Here is a 16,024-nt window from a genome sequence, read left to right as displayed (position 1 = left end):
GGAGAGGGTGGGGAGGAGAGTGCCGAGGAGTAGAGGCTTCGAACTGGTCAGATGACTTTGGGAACCTGGGAACAGGAGCCAGGATTTGAGAGGAGAGGACAGGTGGACAGAGGAACGGGCTGGAGGCTGGACAGGCCGTCGGATTCGGATTCGGGGCTGTGACATGAAGCTGCTGCCCAGCTGGACAGTGGTGCTGCGGGGGAGGCCTTGGGGCAGGGCCTGGCCATGGGCACAGCGACCCAGAAGCAGGTGGACCCTAATGGGGTTGGGGCAGCGCAGAAGGGAGCAGAATCAGGGCCCTCAGCCCCTGGGCTCTCCCCAGCCCCCAGGAGGGGAAAATAGGCCGGGCCCAGGCCGGCTTCAGCGGCTGCGTGGCAGTCACTCAGGGCCCGGTGCTTAGAAAGGCCCCACAAATCAGTTTAATGCTCTGCTGTTGCTGTTTTTAAATTTATAATACTTTTGCAACAGGGGCACCAGATTTTCATTTTGCACTGGGTCCCGCAGATTATGTAGCTGGTCCTGACTGGGAGGGGAAGGGAAGGAATCCTTGTCCTGACACAGAGGACAGAAAAGACCGGGCTAGCCTCGGCAGCTCCTTCTCCGGAGGCCCATCTGTTCTGCGCCTCAGGGACCCTGAGGGGCGAGTGGAGGTGGTGGGGAGGGCAGCCCTGTCTGACATTTAATGTATAATTAACAGCGTGGGCTCAGTAGTTCAGGCCAACCTGAATTTTTGGAATGGCTTTCTAAAACCTTGCTACCTGTGTGGCCTTGGTCAGATCACATCTCCTAAATCTGTTTCCTCAGCTGTAAAAGAGGTTAATGGCACCTAGCACCTGGGGTTAAACATGACAATACGTAGATGTTGCTTGGCACGCAGTTGTTCCTAAATAACGAGGTGGGTTATGATGATGATAATGATTAACTTTTGATTAATAAGCAGGGAAAAGCCTCATTCAGAGTGTACCATAATATGTGCCCATTTTCACTCCTTTCCTCTCACCTCACCCAGGGCCTGGTAAACTTCCACGGCCGTCTGCTCCTCACCCCCTCTCCGGCCCTCTCTCGGAAAATACCTGTCCCGTGCCCAGGCTCAGGTGCGGGCAAGGAAGGGTGTGCTCGGGAGGTAAATGTGGCAGAGGCTTGGGCGGCCTTTTCCACCGTGGCCGGAGTTAATACGTTACCTGGGCCTGGGCCCTCCTTTCGCAATCAGTGTTGGAGATCTGGTTACAGATTTACTTTGAACAATGTCGGCTATGCGGATTAAAGTCCTCCTTGGCCTTCGTATAAGCAATCCCTTCTTCTCCTCAGGAACTGCTCACACCTGTGCCCCAAAGATGAGGGCCCAGGAGGACCCTGAGGGCCAGACACAGGTGCTGGGGAATGAGGGGAGCGGGTGGGGGCAGGGTGGGGCTGGGGGCCTGAGCAGTCCTTGCTCCCTGGGAGGGCAGAGACAAAGGTTCTGATGAACTGGATCGAGAGTGACCGTCCCAGGCGGAATGTGGCAGTTGGGGGAAGGGTGGGGTGGCAGTGGGGTGAAGGAGACTTCTGCTCTGGGACTGGCTCACCCCAGCTTGGGGGCCGGCAGGGGCCTAGCCTACCGCCCCATTAGTGACACCCCAAGGACCTCTAAGGGACAGAGGGGGGACCAGAGTACGTCCAAGAGGGCCTGTCACAGTCTCCAGCCCTCTTTGCCTCCTCTCCTGGTGACCCCGGCCTTCTGATGTATGGGCCCGTTCTCTTGGAAAGAAGGCCCAGGTTCTGAGGGCTCCAGGAGCCAGTACAGTGGACTCATCCCTGCACAAAGCAATGTGAGGTGGGAGCCACGTGTAGCCAGGCCAAGGGGTAGCTGGGTGCATGAGCATTGAGGAAGGGTGGGGACCCCATTCTGAGGAGCTGACAGGCCACTTGGGCTACCTAATTGATTCTGAAGCAGAATGGACTTTTCTGGTTCCCATCACTCCACGCTGAGTTACTTCTCTCTGCTGCCCCCAGCATGAGTCCCTGGGCTCAGCAGGGACCTCCACGAAGGACCCCCCGACGGCCCTGTGCACAGAGCCCAAGTCTGACATGTTGTACAAGATCGAGGATGTGCCGCCCTGGTACCTGTGCGTCCTGCTGGGCTTCCAGGTGGGCATCTCCCCAGGGCCTTCCCACCCCCGCCCTGCCTGCTCCCCAGCCCCCTCCCTGGCCAAAGAGGTCATCCTGGGTAACAGGAAGAGAAACCTAAAGTCAGAAGCAGTGACTGTCACCAAGCAGGGGTGGGGAAGAGGCTTGATGGGGCCTGAAAGGGACGAGGTATCACCTGCCAGGCGGAGTGCCGGTGACAGGAAAGGGGGCCCACTCCACAGAAGCTGCAGGAATAACTTGGGGGCAGATTAGTAACCCCCAGAGAGGTGAGCAGTCACTCTGTGGGAATGCCTTATGGGAGTATCAGTCCTGGGTGGGCACACTGGCTGGGGCGGCACGGGCTCAGGCCCACTGAGGCAGGCGTGAGGACTGTGAGGGTTCCCCTGCCTCCCTGTGAGCTCCGTGGGCCCTGCCTCATGCGCTCTCCCCACACCCCTAGCATTACCTGACCTGCTTCAGTGGCACCATCGCTGTGCCCTTCCTCCTGGCTGAGGCGCTGTGTGTGGGCCGTGACCAGTACATGGTCAGCCAGCTCATTGGTACCATCTTCACCTGTGTGGGCATCACCACCCTCATCCAGACCACACTGGGCATCCGGTGAGCTGCCCCACTCCCACCCCTACCCCACCCCACGTAGACACACACGCAGTGATCCACACAGCAGGAGCCGTCTCAAAGGACTCTTGTGGGACAAGAAAAACTGCTATCTGCCCCCACCTGCTGCTTTTGGTTCCAGGCTAGCCTTAGAGCTAGGCAGCTGGGGTCCCACCCTGGACCCCTGGTGTCCCTCAAGGAAAGGGAACGTGCCCTAGCTGGGCTCTCCTCCATTAAGCCTTACTCTGGGTAATTGGGACCACTCACTCCCCTGCTGCCAGGGCTTGTGTGGGCCTCTTCAGTGGTCCGTCCTCCTGGGGGCCCCCTGCCCCTGCGTGCACAGTCCTAGGCCTGGGTGGCCTAAGGATGGTCATTTGTATGGTGGGAAGATGAAGGAAGGTTGTGAGTGGAGCTTGCATGCAGGAGCTGAGCTGTCCACTTCCGTGCACGTGGCCCCTCACAGTGCAGGAGCTGGTGCTGAGAAGGAAAGGGAGCAGGTTGTGAGCCAGGGGCTCCATCTGTTTTCTTTCTTAGGCCCCCAAAATGTTAGAGTCCTGCCTGGGGCCTCAGTGACTTCCCTCTGTTCTGCCCTTGCCCTTGTTCCTCTGTGTCTCTGTCCCTGTGTGTGATTCTCCCTGTGCCTCACTCTGTGCCCCTCCCTCCCCATCTCCCCTGTCTCTGTGTTCCTGCCTCCCCACCTCCCACCCTGTCCCTGCTGCTCTGTGCCTCTCTTTCCAGGCTGCCACTGTTCCAGGCCAGTGCCTTTGCATTTCTGGTCCCAGCCAAAGCCATCCTGGCCCTGGAGAGATGGAAATGTCCTCCAGAAGGTGGGCACATTTCTGGGGGCTGCACTGGAGAGGGGAGCCCCAGGAGCCCGGAGGTCTGGGCGACTGTTCCATGTCCATACCCCAAGGTGCCTTCAGGGCAGCATCTTTACTTTCTCTCTCTGTTCCCCGTGCACGTGTGTGTGTGTTCCTGTCTATGCCCCCAGAGGAGATCTATGGTAACTGGAGCCTGCCCCTGAATACCTCTCATATTTGGCACCCACGGATACGAGAGGTGGGTTTGCATGTGGGGTAGAAGAGACCTGGACTTGAGGGTGGGACTAGATGGGAGGGAAGGCCACTGCTGAATTGGGGGATATGAGGATGTGGTCCAGGAACATTTTTTTAACTTAGAGGTCATGGCTTCTACATGGTGACTTATAGCTGATCTTTGCTTTTCCAGGTCCAGGGTGCAATCATGGTGTCCAGTATGGTGGAGGTGGTGATTGGGCTGATGGGGCTGCCTGGGGCCCTGCTCAGTTACATCGGGCCTCTTACAGTCACCCCCACTGTCTCCCTCATTGGTCTCTCTGTCTTCCAAGCTGCTGGTGACCGAGCTGGCTCCCACTGGGGTATCTCAGCTTGGTGAGTGGGCACCAGGCCTGATCCTTGCCCAGCCCCAGTCCCTCAACCCCTTCGTGTCCTGCCCCCTTAGCCTTGGCTCTTGCCCCCAGCCCGGCCTACCAGCCGTTTTCTCTTTGTGCTTCTGTCCCCAGCTCCATTCTCCTGATTGTCCTCTTCTCCCAGTACCTGCGAAATCTCACCTTCTTGCTGCCTGTCTACCGCTGGGGAAAGGGCCTCACTCTCTTCCGCATCCAGATCTTCAAGATGTTTCCCGTGAGGAGCTGACAGGCGGTTCGGGGTGGGACTAGGGCAGGGGCTGGACCTATGTCCAGGGCCAAGGGCAGGGGAAAGGGCAGGGGCAGCAGGGGAGCTAGAGGCAGAGTTGAGGTCCTAGCCAGGGATGGGGGCCGGGGTCTGAGCTGGGGCTGGGGCACAGGCTCGGGCTGGGGCTAGGGCTAAGGTAGGAGCTGGTTAGCCTGGACCAAGACCTCCTGGGCCCTCAGTGCAACCCTCACCCCCCACCCCCACTTCAGATCGTGCTAGCCATCATGACCGTGTGGCTGCTCTGCTATATACTGACCCTGACGGACGTGCTGCCCTCAGACCCCACAGCCTATGGCTTCCAGGCACGAACAGATGCCCGAGGGGACATCGTGGCTATTGCTCCCTGGATCCGCATCCCCTACCCCTGTGAGCAACTCCATCTGGGCCCCTCTGCCTCCAACTGAGACCATCAGTGAGGCCCCTGGTGACCCGAGTCCAGCTGATGACATAACAAGTATTAGCTGCACATTTATAGTGTGCCAGGCAGAGTGGTGGTTACTCAACGTCTCACTCCAGCTTTATGACTCTAAGTGACCCCAAATAAGCTCCCACAACTGTATAGCTCCCACCCCAGCTTGAGATCTCTTTACCCCTTCCCCTGCTCCACCCAAGTACTGCCTAGTCCACTCCCTGACCCACCTAGGAACACTCATTGCATCCAACCTCCCATCTCCCTGTTGATACAGGTCAGTGGGGGCTTCCCACAGTGACTGCGGCTGCTGTGCTGGGAATGTTTAGTGCCACATTAGCGGGCATCATTGAGTCCATCGGAGATTACTATGCTTGTGCCCGCCTGGCTGGCGCACCACCCCCTCCAGTGCACGCTATCAACAGGTATGCCGACCTGCCCTCCCCGGTATCTCATCCCCTCAAGGGTCACTCAGGAAGCAAACGTCCGGACAGAATTGAATCCCAGAGGTGGGGGACAAGGAGTTGGGCAAGTCACTAACTCTCCAGGTTCTCCTTACTTATGAAATGGAGATGCTCTCATCACTCACTCTGTGTTGCGAACAGCTGAGGAGACAACGAAGTCTAAGGGAAACTACAGTCACTGACAGCCTTCCATGTGTCTAGCTCTTTCTTTCTCTCTTTATTTATTTGGCTGCACCGGCTCTTAGTTGCAGCGCATGGGATCTTTTTAGTTGCGGCATGCGGGCTCTTAGTTGAAGCATGTGAGATCTAGTTCTCTGACCAGGGATGGAACTGGGGCCCCCTGCATTGGGAGTGCGGAGTCTTCACTGCTGGACTTCCAGGGAAGTCCCCATGTGTCTAGCTCTTGATGTGCGTTCTCTTATGTAATCCACTAATGGCTCTGTAAGACAGGTACTCTTAATGTCCCCATCTGACAGATGAGGAAATTGAAGCCCAGAATCACCTAAGGATTAATTGCCAGGGCAGTGGGACTGGCATTCAGACCTGGGCTCCTGGCTCCCAGACCCACCTCTGGCCCGGAGTGGGGAGTACTACGGACAGATAGTTGCAGCTCACACAGCCCTAGAGACTCTGGCCAGGCTGGCCAGGGCAATGGGAGGACACAAACCAGGCTAGAGCATGGACCAAGGCCCCCACTTGCCCTTTTCTTACAGGGGTATCTTCACCGAAGGCATCTGTTGCATTATCGCAGGGCTGCTGGGCACGGGCAACGGGTCCACTTCGTCCAGCCCCAACATTGGTGTCCTGGGGATTACCAAGGTGCCGCAACTAGCCAGAGCAGCACAAAGCCGCGCCCCAATTCCATGTGCCGCAGGCCCCGCCCCAAACCTGTCCCTACTTTGGCCTAGCCCCACCCTGCCTTTGACAGGCCTCCCTTGCATCATGCTCTGACCCATATGTACCTTGCTCTTATAACAGGCCCCGCCCACCCACCGCGCCCCTCCCCTCCCACAACTAACCCCACACAACTTCACCCCCTGGGTCTAGCCCCACCCCTTGGCTCACTGGCAGGTGGGTAGCCGGCGCGTGGTGCAGTATGGTGCGGGTATCATGCTGGTCCTGGGCACCATTGGCAAATTCACAGCCCTCTTCGCCTCGCTCCCTGACCCCATCCTAGGGGGGATGTTCTGCACCCTTTTTGGTGAGTGTTGTGCGTGCTTTTGGGGTGTGGTCGCCGTGTGGTGGAGCCTACCTGGCCCGCGAGGAGCCTCCAGTGGTTCTTTTGTGCTCTCAGGCATGATTACAGCTGTGGGGCTGTCTAACCTGCAGTTCGTGGACATGAACTCCTCCCGCAACCTCTTCGTGCTTGGATTTTCCATGTTCTTCGGGCTCACGCTGCCCAATTACCTGGACTCCAACCCGGATGCCATCAACACAGGTGCCTCCACCTGTCTTACCTGTCTCAGGGTGGGGGAGGTGTGGTGGGCTCAACTCTGAGCACAGCCTCTTCCCTCAAAGGCTCCACACAGCCAGAGCCACAAATCCTGCCTGTCTCTGGATGTTAGCAGCTGAGGCTAATTAACAGCTCTTCTTTACTAAGACACTTTCTGTGGACAGGTATGAGCTTTACATATGCTCATTTAATTTTCACAACAGCTCCATGAGATAGATACTATTACCATCTTCATGTTACAGGTGAGAAAAGTGAGGTTCAGATGGGTTAAATGATTTGTTGCAAGACAAGTAGCAACCAGCAAAACTGGGATTTGAATCCAAGGATGGGAGGCAGAGGTGTATAATCTTGAAAGTCAAGGTTTTGTACTTTCCATCTCTGTGCTTGCTCAAGGAAGTCAGCAGGCTGCACCAGTGGGGAGAAAGTCTCTGAGCTCCGTTCTCCAGATGGGGCCGTGACACCCATTAGCCTTTGGCCTATTCCACAGGCATTCCTGAAGTGGACCAGATTCTGACTGTGCTGCTGACTACGGAGATGTTTGTGGGTGGGTGCCTCGCTTTCATACTGGACAACACAGTGCCAGGTATGGGTCAGCCCTGAAAAGGGGAACAGAGAACCAGGTTGGACTCAGGCAGTCCAGCAGATGTCTCCTGAGCTGAAGCTGTGGCCAGGTCAGATGCAATGCCTCAGGCCCTGCAGGGAGAAGCAGGAACAGATGGGCCGGAGGGAGAGACCACCAGCCTGATAGAGGCACAGGCTTCCCTCTTAGTCTTGAAGAGGGTGTGGCTAGGAGAGTCATTCCCGGGCCCTGTAAATTGTTTCTTTTCCATTTCTTTGTTGCCACTGGGTTGAGGGTTGCTTTTGCTTTCTTAGAGTAGGACAGATGGAAATGTAGCATCAGTATGTTGGCAAAATTCACTCCAAATATGCCAGTGACTTATGCTGGCTACTAGAAGAGCCCCTAACGTTTCTCTTTGGTTATCAGGGCTTTTTACAGGGATCATGGAGGATACTTTGTGGGGTCCCTGAGAATCCTCCTGACCCATGTTTATGTGCCCAGGAAATATATAAAAACTAAATGTCACCAGGTGCTCTAACTATTAATAAGAATAGTTAGCATTTACCAAACATTTATGGGTCAGGCATGGAGCTAAATGTCTCCTTTCATCCTCAAAAACTATCCTGTGAGGCAGAGACTATCAACACCATTTTATATGAGAAAAAAGAATCAGAGGTTAGGTGACTCACCGAAGGTCACAAAACTTGCTGATTTAAAACGCTGCAAATTTGGGATTTAAACAAGTCCATCTGATGCAGTTAGTCCAAGGCCTGTGTCCCAGCCACTCCACCACAGTGCCTCTGCTAGAGAGTTTCAGGGGAAGTGTAAGATCAAGGAAAGCTCCGTAGAGACAGGGGCTAGATTGCATCAGTCCACAGAGATGACAGATGGAGGATGATAGCTCTCCATCTTCTGCGACTTAACAGCCTAAACATAGCTGACCCCACTTGCTTTCCCCTCTCTGAAGACACAAGTGTCTATTCAGAGCACAGGAATCAGCGGCTGGCTATGCACAGCTGGTGGGTTAGAGTTTGGGCAGGGAAGGGCCAGGACTCCCTGGCACTTTCAGGGATTTTAGATAGCATCAGATGAGGGAGCTTTTGGTAGCAGCTATCACTTGGATGGATGGGTGATACCTGACCATGGTACCCCCCTCGCCCACCAGAGGAAGCTGAGGTGGGACCTGGAGAAGCTCATCCTGAGGACATGAGACAGGGAAGTGGCAACCTCAATGCCTAGGGAATCCACGGAGATAGAGGGCGTCTGGGTGGGCAGCTGTACAGAGGGGTCTGTGATTTGGGCAGCTGGATTAAGCTACCCAGATGTTAACAGCCTCAGAGTGCCTGAGTTCCTCACATCTCTATCCTTCAACCCAGCTGCCCATCAGCAACCATCTCTGCCAATGATCAATATATGTATTATGCTACATAATCTTCAACAGTCCTTCAATGTGCATGATGAGGAATCTGAAGCTCAGAGTGGTTAAATCACTTGCCTAAGGTCACACAACCTGGTTTCAAGCCCAGGTCTGGCTGGCTCAGAACCTTGTCCTCAACAATGGAATTACAGAGCTTTATTCTGTAGGATGGGTACATTTTGCTGATAGACCACTTTGCATTTGCTCTTACTCTTTACCTACCCACAGACCAACCTTAGAGGGGCAGTAAGTTTAGTTCAGCAAGTGCTACTGGAGCAAGCATGGCCCCGAGTTAGACACTTAAGGGTAAAAAACATTAAGTCAACAAGATAGGAAGTAAAACTGGGTTTAAAGCAATTTAGAGCAATGAGGTGAATAAGCCTGGGCTGGAGTCATCTGGAGGGCTTCCTGGATGATTCTGGGTGGGGCCAAGAAGATTAGGACTTGGAGAAGCACTGGAGAAGGCAACACAGGTAGGGATGTGGAGGGGAGGCGAGGGAGTGCCGGGCTGGCTCTTGTGTCCCAGCAGTGGTGAGGAGTGGGGCCATCAGTCACCTCAGTCCTGTGCCACAGCTGCAGCTCTTCTCCCTCCACTCTGCCCACCTGTGCTCTTTGTGCAGTCAGGCCCAGCTCAAACAGTACCTCCTCCAAGTGGTCTTCTCTAAGGACGCCAGCCCTCCCTCAGTGCCCTCTCCTCTGAGACTTTGGGACACATTTGGTTTCTCTACTCATGGGGCTTTTCAGTCTGGGCTGCCAACGCGTGGAAATCTTTGCACTAGATTTACACTGTCTCACAGTCTTCGGTCAACCCCAGCCCTCTTGTGAAAACCTCAGAGAATTCACACATCCCTCCCATACCTCCTAAAGGAGACTTCCCCTAGTTGTAAAAAATCTCTCTCGCGTATCCCTACCACCAACAAAGATTTTACTTAGCTTGACTTTCTGAAGTTTGTATTATAAAAACAAGAGAGTTTATTTTCCAAATATGGAATCGTAATATTGAATATTAATACTGATTACAGTGTTTCAAAATATAACTTCCTGCCCTCACAGCAGTCTGAGCATTATTTGGTCCCCACTGGCCCAGGAGACACCAGCCCCATACTCGAGATGTAGGCTGACAATTACTTAACCGTCTGCCTGCCTTCTTGATCATAAAATTTTGTGTAATAGTGCCTATACACCTCCCACCAATGTTTCAAAGAAATTAGATAATGAAATAAAAGCACTTAGCACAGACCATGGCACACTGTAGATACACAATAAATACTAATTACGTATAACCAGTATCCCTTAGGGTTCCCTAGAGCTCTAGCCAAGTTAAGAGCTGAGATATCACAGATTCAACTTTTCAGGACCAGAGAATTGAGAATCAAGACAACTCCAGAAGTCTACCTTATGGCTAGGTTATGGGAAGGGGAGGTAGCAGAGGATTGCTGGCTCTGGTAAGTGACCCCACTGTCCTCTTCCAGGAAGCCCAGAGGAACGAGGTCTGATACAGTGGAAAGCTGGGGCCCATGCCAACAGTGAGATGTCTACCAGCCTGAAGAGCTATGACTTTCCCATCGGGATGAGCATGGTAAAAAGAATTGCCTTTCTGAAATACATTCCTATCTGCCCAGTCTTCAAAGGATTTTCTTCAAGGTCAAAAGACCAGCTTCCAGTTCCAGAAGATACCCCACAAAATACAGAAACTGGGTCTGTGTGCACCAAGATCTGAAAAACTGTGCCCAGGAAAGGTAGGATGTCTGTTAGTCTATGGCTTTTGTGGGAGGGTTGAAAAATCACAACATTCTTATGCTTTAACCAAAGAGAAAACAAAGTACTCAGTTTCCATTTCTGTGACCTATTTGAATATTTTCAATCAGAAGGCATACTGGGTAAAAAGTCAATATACATATGTGGAACTCCTTAGCCATTTTATAGTGACAGTGGAACTTCCCAACAGGTGTGGGCCAGTAACCTTGTAGGAGGTTACAAGTATACTGAAGTATTGATCCCTTTGGCCTTTGGTTATCTGGGCTGATACTGGGTCAACTGGAGCCCATGAGCCATAAACTCTAGCTACAGGCAGCCTCATCCTTACACTCTAGTATGATAAATTACACTTTATGACATAGAAAAGGTTGAGAAGTAACTGACATAGCATAAGAATAGGAAAAATCCTCTCACATAAGGTGCCTTGTTTAAATAGTTGTAATAAGATAAAACCCCTACGAAACAGAATGACCTCAGTTACCCTAAAACTATGCCACATAGGCCCAGATGGGGTAATAATGTGTTTCAAGCCCTTAAAAAAAAATCAAAGTGGTTTTAATGTGCACATTGCCTCAGACAAGTTCCAATAAAGTGAGAGCTTAGCTTAGATAACTCCTTAATTGTAATAAGTCACTTAAATAGAACTTTCTATGTACCAGGGATTGTCTTAAGTACTTGATGTGTATTAACTAATCACACAATCCTGAGATAGGCTAGTCTTTGCTCTTAAACATTAGGTTACAATGCCTCTCTAATTCAAGTTTATAACCTCTAATTATACTGCATGATGATAATTCGGCAGTATGTGGAAATGAACTCATTTGCCCCCGTCCAGGCTCAGAGAAGTGATCTGTAATCCTCATCCTTGAGGACGAGGAAGTAAAGTAAATCCTTGGCAGCCTGCTGTGCCACTTGTGGTACTGAGCTGTTAGAGTACAGAGTGGACTGGTGGTATTATGGCTCCAAAAAGAATGAAAGCCAAGCAGGATCGTCTGCTTCAGCATCTTAAAAAAACCTGTTTATTAGCTTAGTAAGGTAGCTATTAAAAAACACCAGGCACAGGTACATACACCAAAGGACCCTAGGAAGAATGTGACCCAGAACTGACTAGATGGCCTTCTTAATCTTGAGCCCTCCAAGCTCAAGAAGAACACAGAGGACATTATCAACGACTGAGTAGGGCCGTGGGGCAGAATTGTATGTGGAACCAGGAAATTGCTAGTTGGTTTGACAGCCTATCCCAAATAAATATTAGCCACAAACCTATTATTAATTAGCTTGTGAGGGTGAAAAAGGGGAAGGTCCAGGTGAATCAAAATAGCAAACCAGTCCAATCAGAACAGCAATGGTTTGTGAAGGGCAAAACTCAATGAAGGTTAGACTACAGTAAGGTTACCATTATGCTGGCCAGCCAGAAAGTTTCTTAACATGGATATATTTAATTGCCTTGACACTGCAGCCTGAGGTGATCAAGGTGGGCTACGGAAGGGGCTATGGGATTTATTTTACTGCTGTATTTTGGACAGACACTTATATAACAACATACTCGACACTATGGAATATAATAATAAAGCCTGCTCTCTCAGCAAATCTTGCCAGCAGGGCTGTCCTGAGGGACTGAGCCCACGCTGAAGGAAGTATCACCACTGGAGAGTCTGTATTCCAGCACCAATAAACACAACCATCTGCTCAGTTCTACTATTATTTATTTTTTTAAATATTTTTGAAAAAATATAATTTTTTTACAATATTTTCAACTTAAACACTATTCACACTGAACACGTATGGCAGCTTAACCTACCCAAATAAGAAGTTTAAGAAGCCAAAACTGTTCTAGCTTTGTTAAAAGAAAAGTTGTGCTGCAGACTATTGTAGTGATAGTTAACAAAGCAAGGAAAAGCACCACTCAAATCACAGGTTACAATTTCTTTGTTCAATTGGATTATGGGTTGGTCAAATGTTAGACTTTACACAGGTATAGCTTTGATGCAATGACTCCTTAGAAGAGGATGTAGTTCTCAAATCACATACTTTCTCAGATGTAACATTAGGAGAATTCAGTATTTCTTACATGATAACATACCATAAAAGCCAGGACTTTGGTTACTAAGGTAGTGAACCTAAGACATACTTGTTTATAAAAAATTATTTCAAATTAACTAACAAGCCTTCATCAGAAAAAGGAGATTCTTTCTGATGGGGACAAATGCAAATTTAAGTCTGAACTGAGAAATTAACTACTAGAACTTAAATTTACTCATTTAAAAAAATTTAGACATTAACAAGTATCAGTTAACCTTAAGGGACCAGTTTAGTCTCAAAAAGGACAATTCACTAAGATTTAGAGGTCATTTAATTTGGTGCTTTGACACAACTTGACTGGTGCTTCTTTCCTCACTGTCTTCACATCAAGCCATGGGGCCAATTCTATTTTCAGTAAATGTTTGACAGCTTTTTACTTAATAACAGTCTCAGCACTTTTATTAAGCATGCAAGACTAACAAAACTTTGGCAATGCATAAGTGTAACACAGTGACAAGAGAGAGCTTTTACAATTAAGTCTTCTAATACTGCCTTCACAGTGTGGAAATTGTGCTACATCCACCAAAAGAGGGCCCCGTCTACTCAAATATTTCAGTACTTCACCCCAGGAACAAACTCCTTTGCATTTGGATTGAGATTGCTCTTGACCTGGAAAATAAGTACATAAAAAAGCAAGTTCATTAACAGATAAGCTTCAGATACTCAGAAGCATTCAACCCAGATCCACATGCAAAAACATCTTCCAAAAATATAAGACAAAGGCAAGAATTCAGATTGTAAGGTCAAACTTAAGTAAAAAAAAAATAAAATCCACAGCAGGGAAAGGAGGAACCAGATGTAAGCTACGTATATTATACCAAATTTTATCAACTTTCTAAAGAGAAAGTAGAAATTGAAATTAAATTTGCTTAAGTGTAATCAGAAACTCACTAACTTCACATCAACTAAAGGAGTGTCTCAGAACACGGAATTCTGTTCGTTTAACTATGATACTTGACTTGCTATTTAAACAGTTTCATAATATGCAAAAATACTAAACAAGTGTTGAAATGATGATAAAAGTGATTGGGGAATGATTTACAGATTAATTTTACTTTATGATGCTCCTTGAAAATATGGAGTTGTCTTTCTACAACTGCTGTATTCTAATTCCCACAGGTAGCATGGTATATAAGAGGAAAAGAAAACTGCATGGGGAGTCAGAAGACCTAAGTTGGAATCCCAGCTCTGCTAACTAACTTCTTATATAGGCCTGGATAAGTCACTCTCTGGGACTTCATTTTTGCATCAGTTAGGGGAAGACTGGGCCAAAGCCTCTAAGAGCGTGAGAGACTTGTACCACCATTATTTTGTATTTCTAAATCTTTACTTTCCTAAGCAGATGTGTCAGCATATAGGGAATGGCTGGAAATTTTCCTCTACCACATCTCTGAATGCAAGTTGATCAAGAAAAAAAGAAACCAGGACGATTCCAGGGCCTGAAATGGTAGGCATGCTGGCAGGATTTCAGATTGAATCTGAGCCCCCAATATCACTTACTTCAAGACCAAAGCATATTAAACAACATGTTGGAGCAATAATTTAAGTTTCATAATTTATATACAACCATTCCCTTCTCTCAAGGGAAATATATCTAAACTTTAAAAGTCTGAGGTTTAAATTTAAAAAGCAGTGTTCTTGAATGTCCAATCTTTTGGCAGCTACAAAAGAATGAGAAGGAATTAACCTCAAATGGACTTGAGTCAAACAAACCAGTTTCTAGACAATGAAAAGATGCTGGGTCCAGTTAAAGTTATACATTATGCCCAGCAAAGGGCTTCCCTCCGCAGAGCAACCAGGATTATTTGTGGAGTGCCTAATGTGTAGCCATAAGCAAGCATATCCCAACAGACTATTCAGATCATGTATCTGCTTAATTGGGTTAGTGTCATTTACTGCAACAAAAGCTATACCACAAGTAAATTTCAGTGTTCTCTATACAGCCCTTTAGAAAAATGGTTTCCAAATGCCTGATAGGGCGGGCTGGTGGTATCCTCTGGGAGTGCTTTTAAAAAATTAACATGCCTAGATGACTGATTCTGCAGGTCTGGGATGTTGCTGAGAAAATTTTTGTAATGCTTCATAGGTAATTATGACGTACAGCCAGGTTAGGAAATCACTGCACAGTGAACAGAAGACAACTGCAAAAATTACTTCAGAGTCTAGGGGTAAATTCCAGAGAACCATCTTGTAGAAGCAACTAGACAGACTGTCCATATGGAAAGAAAATCTAACATTCTGACTTTAAATTATTTTATCTTAATTTTAGCAAACGAATCATTAGGTTTTACTCTAGTACTGATGCTTAGTTATCAAAATTCGTGAAAAAACTTTTCACTACAAATAAACTATCAGCAATGAGACACTGAGAATAACTAAAAATATAAAAAGATTTGTGTTCCTTTTCTGCCAAGAGCATGTAAAAGTCTTTATCATAGTTCCAAATGGAGTTAGGGGTAACTCAATGAAAATCCTGGGTCAGGAAAAAAAACCCTCAAATTTTATCTTTCAGAAAAAATTTGTAATTTCACCAAATATTTAAGACAATTAAAGAGCAAAACCTCTCCATCAAGCTACTTTTGCATAGGCAAGTCACATGAACATCCTGTGTACTCCCTTTTGAATTAATGCTTTAAGACATTTCCTAGGGCAACATAGTTATCATTATCTAAAAGCAGTGGCAAGAAGTCTGTTAGTAGTCTCAGGCTACCTCCAGAGTGTTGCCAGAAGTCACTCCTTATCATAAGTAAGACCAGGAGGCCTCTGCTTCCATAGTAAGAAGCAGTAGCATTTCTGAAGGGGAAGAGATGTAGAACTCTTCTTAAACAGATGGTTGCTAGCTTTTCCACTTATGGGAGAGATGAGCTAGGTTTTAAAAAGATGAAAAAATAACTCTTTACCACAAGATCTTCCAGGGAAGAGCCATCACTGATAACAAGGTCATTAAATTGGTCTTGGATTTGGTCCATAGTTTGTGGGAGATCTCGAGCTGGAATAAACCACTCATGTTCCTCTTCTTCTTCCAGCATTTCTTGGAAACAGCGTTCAATAAATTCTTCTTCCCATAACTCCTCTTCTATCTGGATTTATAATAAATAAAGGGTAATTTATAGCACACTTGGTAAGATGAAATCACTAGAAAAGGCTTAAAGAATCTTGAACTAAACCATTTAAAAACATAATGTCATACCTTCCTCCTTTGCTTCTGTGCTAAGGAAAAAAAAATCTTTTCCATAAGACCTGGAAAGATCTGTTTAGGGTTTTGCTATGTCTTTACTTGTCACAGCAGAATATTCTTTTTTTTCCACTGAGGGTGGCGGGGAAGAAGTAACAAAGAAGTGTTCTCATTGAGGAATGTGTATCAGAATTACCTGTGATACTTCTAAAACTATACAAACCCTAAACCCACTCAAAAATGACTGGAAAAAAAAATCTTTGGGTAGGACTTC

General features: G+C 48.3%; 2 protein-coding genes across 4 annotated transcripts in view; one reads left to right on the top strand and one right to left on the bottom strand.

The window, feature by feature from the left end:
- Positions 1–77: 77 nt before the first annotated feature.
- On the top strand, positions 78–15,423 carry SLC23A1 (solute carrier family 23 member 1; the record flags this gene model as incomplete). 3 transcript variants are annotated; one of them, XM_079916832.1, is made up of 16 exons in its annotated part: positions 971–1,094; positions 1,309–1,370; positions 1,993–2,127; positions 2,567–2,724; positions 3,460–3,548; positions 3,713–3,780; positions 3,949–4,130; positions 4,262–4,382; positions 4,643–4,799; positions 5,120–5,267; positions 6,020–6,125; positions 6,378–6,507; positions 6,601–6,744; positions 7,247–7,342; positions 10,208–10,474; positions 13,695–15,423. In XM_079916832.1, the coding sequence occupies 15 exons, from the start codon at positions 971–973 to the stop codon at positions 10,453–10,455; spliced, it is 1,968 nt and encodes a 655-aa protein (XP_079772958.1). In that variant the 3' UTR covers positions 10,456–10,474; positions 13,695–15,423. The 3 variants fall into 3 exon arrangements, with proteins under 3 accessions (XP_079772959.1, XP_079772958.1, XP_079772957.1); XM_079916833.1 differs by lacking the exons at positions 971–1,094; positions 13,695–15,423 and adding an exon at positions 78–249 and having other exon boundaries at positions 1,313–1,370; positions 10,208–10,884; XM_079916831.1 differs by lacking the exon at positions 13,695–15,423 and having other exon boundaries at positions 10,208–10,884.
- The window catches only part of PAIP2 (poly(A) binding protein interacting protein 2), a 20,669-nt gene continuing 16,827 nt past the window's right edge, over positions 12,183–16,024 (bottom strand). The window contains exons 3-4 of the mRNA XM_079916834.1: positions 15,476–15,655; positions 12,183–13,184 (exon numbers count right to left, since the gene is read on the bottom strand). Coding sequence (XP_079772960.1) covers positions 13,128–13,184; positions 15,476–15,655 — 237 coding nt within the window. The 3' untranslated portion in view covers positions 12,183–13,127. The remainder of the gene's footprint in view (positions 13,185–15,475; positions 15,656–16,024) is intronic.

Source organism: Stenella coeruleoalba, assembly GCF_951394435.1.
Source record: "Stenella coeruleoalba genome assembly, chromosome: 3".
NCBI classification, from domain to species: Eukaryota; Metazoa; Chordata; class Mammalia; order Artiodactyla; family Delphinidae; genus Stenella; species Stenella coeruleoalba.
This window is presented reverse-complemented; position numbering and strand designations above follow the sequence as displayed.